Raw genomic sequence first — 7,500 nt, 5'->3', positions numbered from 1 at the left:
GAGGTCATGACAACACAGTACCCCTTGGATGTAAAAAGACATAAAAAGAAAGAAAGAAAGAGTACACAAAGAAGCTCCTCATGGACAATCCAGAGACACTTTTTGCTGACTGCTTCAAAAATGGGAATGTACTAGAAGCAACTTAATCTTGCACACATACCACCCCTTGACATGGCACATAGTCATGTAGGGAAACTCGGGATACTAAACAACGGGGACTCTGAGTCAGCCAATGTCAACCTGTACAAGTCCGGAACAGTATTGGAGAAGAAACAGAATCAAAGAAGGAGCGCAGCGGGAGAAGCTCTCTCTTGATGAAGACTCCCCCACCCAGACCTCTTCGTTAAACAACCCCACAGATGAGCAACCCCAAGCGGAAAGCCAAATTCCCACAGATCACTACTCCCAATTTTGTTTAATTTATTTGCACCAAAGAAATAATAATAATAATAAATAAACAACTATTTAAAATGAAATAAACGGTGCACAGGTGTGGTTGGAAGCCCAAGGGCTTATACTGTATTAAAAACCACACCACAAAAAAAAACGATATTCAATATTTCAATAAATTATTAAATTATATACATAAGTACACAAATTAAAAATGTTTGTTAAAACTGAAAACAAAACCCAATAATCATTCATGTACAAATGAACCAATCGGCAATCATAACATTTTTCTTTATAATATGATGTCACGCCTGCTCCTGCTCCTGCTCCTGCTCCTGCTCCTGCTCCTGCTCCTGCTCCTGCTCCTGCTCCTCCATTGCCGGTCTACTAATCCCCGGTCCTGGCAACCACCATTGCCCACAAAAAAAAAGCTCCTTATTGTTAAGCGTTAAGCACACATGGACTTCATCACCACCCTGATTACTCTCCCTTCATATAGCCCTTAATAGTCTCAGTCATCAGGACGTTTTGGTTTTGGTTGCGTTCTGTACGCTTCTCGTGTTTTGTCTTCATGTTTATTATTATTAAACTCACCTTCTGCTCTTGTTTCCTGTTTGTACTCCCTGTGTATATGTTACATAATACTGCCTCAGAAATTATGGAAGCAGCAGAGGATTTACACCATCTTCCAGACGATTGAGGATCTACTCCATCAACACCACGATTAGCTGGCTCTACTGGGTACGACCATGAACGAAGTCCTAGCATTCTCCACCGACCTCGACACCAACAGCGAGGTTCTCAATACCTCTGATGGAGGGCCTCCTACCACAGGTCGTCACAGTGAGCCAGTCCCCCAGCCTACCCAGCCAACCGCCCAGGTTAGTGATCCCAACTGTCCCTTCCAGAGAAGTATGACGGAAATCCATTGAAATACCGTGGCTTCCTACACCAGTGCTCCCTTTCGCGAGAGGTCCAACGTTGCCAAGGTAATTTCCCTGTTTACCGGATGGGCTTTGGAGTGGGCTACGGCCGTCTGGGACATAGGAGAGGAGGAGCTGGGTTCCTCTGAGAAGTTCATGGCTCTGTTCAGGGCGGTCTTTGACCATCTTCCAGAGGGCAGAGAGGGAGGCAAGCAACTATTCCAACTCCAGAAGGGTGCCCAGACCTCTGAGGAGTACGCCCTCACCTTTCGGACTGTGGCAGCCTCCAGTGGATGGAATGAGCCGGCTCTCACGGGTCTATTCTGCATTGGACTACGCGAGGAGGTCCAGACGGAGTTGGCATGTTGGGATGACAACATGTCCTTAGACGCTCTCATCTCGATGGCCATCCGTTTAGATAACCTTCTTCGGGAGCGCTGGTGTCCACCTCACCACTGTCCTGAGGCAGAGCCTAAACCCATGGAGGTAGAGGCCACACACCTCTTCGCGGCAGACCGGCGTCATCAAGTTTGCATTTAAAATTGGCAAGAAACAAACAGATTTCATTCCTCAGTGCCTTGGGGTGAGACAGGGATGCAGCTTGAGCCCCACACTCTTCAACATATATATCAATGAATTGTCGAGGGCACTAGAACAGTCTGCAGCACCCGGCCTCACCCTACTGCATTCTGAAATAAAATGCCTACTGTTTTACTTTTATTTAACTCAGCAAGTCAGTTACGAACAAATTCTTATTTTCAATGACGGCCTAGGAACAGTGGGTTAACTGCCTGTTCAGGGGCAGAGCGACAGATTTGTACCTTGTCAGCTCAGGGATTTGAATTTGCAACCTTCCGGTTGCTAGTCCAACGCTCTAACCACTAGACTACCCTGCCGCCCCATTTGTTTGCAAATGATCTGATGCTTCTGTCCCCAAACCAGAAGAGTCTAAGGCAGTACCTAGATCTTCTGGACAGATTCTGTCAGACCTGGGCCCTGACTGTGAATCTCAGTAAGACAAAAAGAATAGTGTTCCTAAAAAGGTAAAGTAGACAAGACTACAAATTCTCTGTAGACACTGTTGCCCCAAAAATAATTACACCTCAACCTAAATATTAACATTAATATTAACTTCCTCAAGGCTATGAATAATCTAAGAGACAAAGCAAGAAGGGCCTTCGATGCCATCAAAAGGAACATGAAACTCAACATCCCAATTAGGATCTGGCTAAAAATACTTAAATCCATTATCAAACCCATTGCCCTTTATGGTTGTGAGGTCTGGGGTCCAAACAAGAATTAACAAAATGGGGGGTAAAAAAGAAATTCCGACAGAATTCTCCATAAATATACTTTTCGTACAATGCAAAACCCCAAACAATGCAGGCAGAGCAGAATTAGGACAATACTCATTAGTTATCAACATAAAGAAAAGAGATGTTAAATTCTACATCCACCTAAAAGGAAGCGATGCCCACACATTCCACCACAAAGCCCTCCCCTACAGAGAGATGAACGTAGAGAAAAGTCCCCTCAGCCAGCTGGTTTTGGGGCTCTGTTCACAAACACAAACAGACCCCACAGAACCCCAAGAGAGAAACACATTTAGACTCAACAAAATTATGAGAAAGCAAAAATAACTATTTGACACACTGGAAATAATCAACCAAAAAAACAGAGCAAACTAGAATGCTATTTGGCCCTAAACAGAAAGTACACAGTGGCAGAATACCTGACCCCTTTGACTGACCCCAAATTACGAAAAGCCTTGACTATGTACAGACTCAGCGAGCATAGCCTTGCGATTGAGAAAGGCCGCCGTAGGCAGACCTGGCTCTCGAGAGATTAAAAGATATGTGCCGAGACTGCCCACAAAATGAGACGGAAACAGAGCTGCACTTCCTAACCTCCTGCCAAATGTATGACCACATTAGATACAGATATTTCCCTCAGATTACACAGACCCACAAAAACAAATCAAACATTGATAAACTACTATGTCTGTTATGAGAAATAGCGTAGTGTGCCGTCACAGCAGCAAGATGTGTGGCCCGTTGCCATGAATTAAGGGAAACCAGTGGAGCACAAGCAACACTGTACAAATACCACCAATATTCATATGTTTGTTTTCCCATTCATACTTCAACTACTTGCACATTGTTACAACACTAATAATATGTGTGTAATATTAACCAGTTATGTGTAGTATTACATTTGAAATGTCTATATTATTTAAAGTTTACCTTGTTTATCTATTTCACTTGCTTTGGCAATGTAAACATATGTTTCCCATGCCAAAAAAGCCCTTGAATTGAATTGAGAGAGAAAGAGAGAGAGAGAGAGAGAGAGAGAGTGTGTGATGAACAGAGAGAGAGAGAGAGAGAGAGAGAGAGAGAGAGAGAGAGAGAGAGAGAGAGAGAAAGAGAGAGAGAGAGAGATGAACAGAGAGGTAGTGAAAGAGATAAACATAGAGAGAGGGGTAAGGGTATGTGTTTGTGTTAAGCCCCCGTGTGTGTTGATGTGTTAGTGTATCTACCATCAGCTCTGGTGGGAAGATGATCTCCTGAGTGGGGTCCAGAGGGAGGAAGTCAGCTGGGTTGTAGAGAGGAGCAGGCAGCACTGAGGTACTCTGAGATCAATGAGACACGCCATTGAAACATCATTAACCAGTTATATCTACATTATTAACCATTTATAGCTACATTATTAACTAGTTATATCTACGTTATTAACTAGTTATATCTACATTATTAACCATTTAATAGTTGTATTTTTTAAAATGTTTTGGTTCATTTACGTTGAAATATTTAGCTCTTTTTTTATAATTCAATCATTTTATTTAAGTTAAAATGTATATTTTATTAATAATATAGCGCTGAAATCGTGACTGCATGTCACCTGTGTGACGGCACGGGTGTGATTGGCCGAAAACTGTGAAACAATTCTCCAATCATCCAACAGACATTGGAACTTTCATGTCGATCATTTCTGGTTGTAAAACAAGTGTGTGTCTGACTCACGAGGTCCAGGTCACACATGTGACCGTCTACCCATCATGCATTGCGCTTGTGATACAGGCACGGATAATCGATTTCTTCCGCGTTCTTTCATAACACTGTTCTTAATGTGTTAGAACAAAGTTCTTTGTCACTTAAAAAAATTTCTGAGTTTCTCAACTTTACCACAAATAACTTCAGCTATATGAGTAAAACTTGTTTTGTAAAGGCTTTTATGCAACAAAAAAAAATAAAAAAAAATGTATATCTCTGAGTTTTAAATGCAGGGATTGTGATGGTATAACTCCTCCTATCCAGCCGGCTAATCTATTTATTCAAATGTCAACTGGACAAAGAACTGGCTTTTTTGTTTCACCTGCCGGTTCCTGGAAGGACAAGGACTGTGTGTGGAGATGAGATGACTGTTCAGGCTCATAGTTGCCTAGAGACGTTTCCAGACCACAGCTGAATTGTGGTGTGCTTTAGGCGATGCCGCTATCCTGGTGGGTGTTACGCTTTCGGCCATAGAGGACTAGATATGTACCTAGAAGCAGCTTCTTCAGGGACGGTGAGTTGCCCTCGTGAAGAGCTATTGGCCATGTCAGACTGTTGATCAGCTCCACTCAAGCCAACAGACCAACAGCTCCAGTCAAGCCAACAGACCAACAGCTCCAGTCAAGCCAACAGACCAACAGCTCCAGTCAAGCCAACAGACCAACAGCTCCAGTCAAGCCAACAGACCAACAGCTCCAGTCAAGCCAACAGACCAACAGCTCCTGTCAAGCCAACAGACCAACAGCTCCAGTCAAGCCAACAGACCAACAGCTCCAGTCAAGCCAACAGACCAACAGCTCCAGTCAAGCCAACAGAACAACAGCTCCAGTCAAGTCAACAGAACCAACAGCTCCAGTCAAGCCAACAGAACAACAGCTCCAGTCAAGCCAACAGATCAACAGCTCCAGTCAAGCCAACAGACCAACAGCTCCAGTCAAGCCAACAGACCAACACCTCCTGTCAAGCCAACAGACCAACAGCTCCGGTCAAGCCAATAGACCAACAGCTCCGGTCAAGCCAACAGACCAACAGCTCCGGTCAAGCCAACAGACCAACACCTCCTGTCAAGCCAACAGACCAACACCTCCGGTCAAGTCAACAGACCAACATCTCCTGTCAAGCCAACAGACCAACACCTCCGGTCAAGTCAACAGACCAACACCTCCTGTCAAGCCAACAGACCAACACCTCCGGTCAAGTCAACAGACCAACACCTCCTGTCAAGCCAACAGACCAACACCTCCGGTCAAGCCAACAGACCAACACCTCCGGTCAAGCCAACAGACCAACACCTCCGGTCAAGCCAACAGACCAACACCTCCGGTCAAGCCAACAGACCAACACCTCCGGTCAAGTCAACAGACCAACACCTCCTGTCAAGCCAACAGACCAACAGCAACTACCTACTTCCTCCAATTTCATTCATTGCTTTCGACCTACTGTACTCGACCTTGTGTACTCGATTTTTTGATTGAAAGAGAAAGAGAAAGAGAATGAGAGAGAGAGAGAGAGAGAGAGAAAGAGAGGGGGATAGAGACATTCTAGTTTGTTTTTTACTGTTCTTCAACAACATTGTACAACTGGCAGGCTGAATTGCGAGTATAATTTAAATCAACCAAATATTATTTCAAAACACAATAAACTAAATACAGTGCCTTGCGAAAGTATTCGGCCCCCTTGAACTTTGCGACCTTTTGCCACATTTCAGGCTTCAAACATAAAGATATAAAACTGTATTTTTTTGTGAAGAATCAACAACAAGTGGGACACAATCATGAAGTGGAACGACATTTATTGGATATTTCAAACTTTTTTAACAAATCCAAAACTGAAAAATTGGGCGTGCAAAATTATTCAGCCCCCTTAAGTTAATACTTTGTAGCGCCACCTTTTGCTGCGATTACAGCTGTAAGTCGCTTGGGGTATGTCTCTATCAGTTTTGCACATCGAGAGACTGACATTTTTTCCCATTCCCATTCCATTCAGTATTGATAGTTACTCTACGTTTTTAAATCTAAATATTTTTTATGGGGGGGGGGGTATTATGACACTTCATTGAGAAAGCATAGAAATCATGTACATGTGATTTGTGCCAGAAATGTTACCAGTCAACCATGGCTCTGCACACTGTCTATTGAATGAGAATACTTACGTTGACACTCTCGTCAGTGTATCCTTTGGTCTCTACTCTGTTGGTCATGCAGCAGCCGTTTTCCATCCCTTTGCCACCACAACAGCTCCTCTCCTGTGGCCCGCAGACGGACACACACACACACGCACGCACGCACGCACACACACACACGCACACCACAGATTGGAGAAAAAAATGATGGAAGTGAAAGCAGAAGAAAGAGGAAGACGATGATCCTTACTCATCCTCAGGATGCTCAGGGTGTGGTTGTGTGGTCTTACTTTGGTGAACGTCTTGTACCCCTCCAGAATTGGTCTGTAACCAGTACAGCGACACAGGTTCCCTGTGGGGACAACAACAGTGCAACATTACCTGGCTCAAACCTGTCATTGACATAACAGTCCATGTTATTCATTAAGTCAAGTTCAAACCTGTCATTGACATAACAGTCCATGTTATTCATTAAGTCAAGTTCAAACCTATCATTGATGTGTGGTTCAAATGGGTCTAAATGTCTGAATGTACATTGGTGAGGTTTTTCTTTTGCCAGGAAGACACTAGTTGGTAGGGTTGCAAAATTATTTTCCAAAATGTCCTGGGTTTCGAAAACTTGTGATTGGTTTTGCAACCTAAATGTTGCAACCCTACGAGTTTGACACCAAATTTACCTTGGAACGCCTCCTCTATGTCAGCCATGCGGGGTGTAGGGTTGTTCCTGAGCAGAGCATACAAAGACATGACGATACCTGGGGTACAGAACCCACACTGAGAACCATGAGACTTAGCGATACGCTCCTACACAGAGAGAGAGAGAGAGAGAGAGAGAGAGAGAGAGACAGAGAGACAGAGGGAAGGAGAGAGAGAGAGAGAGGGAAGGAGAGAGAGAGAGAGAGGGAGAGAGAGAGAGAGAGAGAGAGAGAGAGAGAGAGAGCGAGAGAGAGAGAAAGAGGGAAGGAGAATCAAATAAAATTTGATTTGATTTGATTTGTGAGAGAGAGAGAGAGGG

The 7,500-nt window shown here is 43.9% G+C and overlaps 1 protein-coding gene across 2 annotated transcripts in view; it reads right to left on the bottom strand.

The window, feature by feature from the left end:
* The window catches only part of xdh (xanthine dehydrogenase), a 48,834-nt gene that overhangs the window by 35,944 nt on the left and 5,390 nt on the right, over window positions 1-7,500 (bottom strand). For both annotated transcript variants that reach the window (XM_036955272.1, XM_036955273.1), the window contains 4 exons: window positions 7,163-7,289; window positions 6,776-6,837; window positions 6,516-6,608; window positions 3,850-3,942 (listed from right to left, as the gene is read on the bottom strand). In XM_036955272.1, coding sequence (XP_036811167.1) covers window positions 3,850-3,942; window positions 6,516-6,608; window positions 6,776-6,837; window positions 7,163-7,289 — 375 coding nt within the window. The remainder of the gene's footprint in view (window positions 1-3,849; window positions 3,943-6,515; window positions 6,609-6,775; window positions 6,838-7,162; window positions 7,290-7,500) is intronic.

This window comes from Oncorhynchus mykiss, chromosome 19 (genome assembly GCF_013265735.2).
Source record: "Oncorhynchus mykiss isolate Arlee chromosome 19, USDA_OmykA_1.1, whole genome shotgun sequence".
Lineage (NCBI taxonomy): Eukaryota > Metazoa > Chordata > Actinopteri > Salmoniformes > Salmonidae > Oncorhynchus > Oncorhynchus mykiss.
This window is presented reverse-complemented; position numbering and strand designations above follow the sequence as displayed.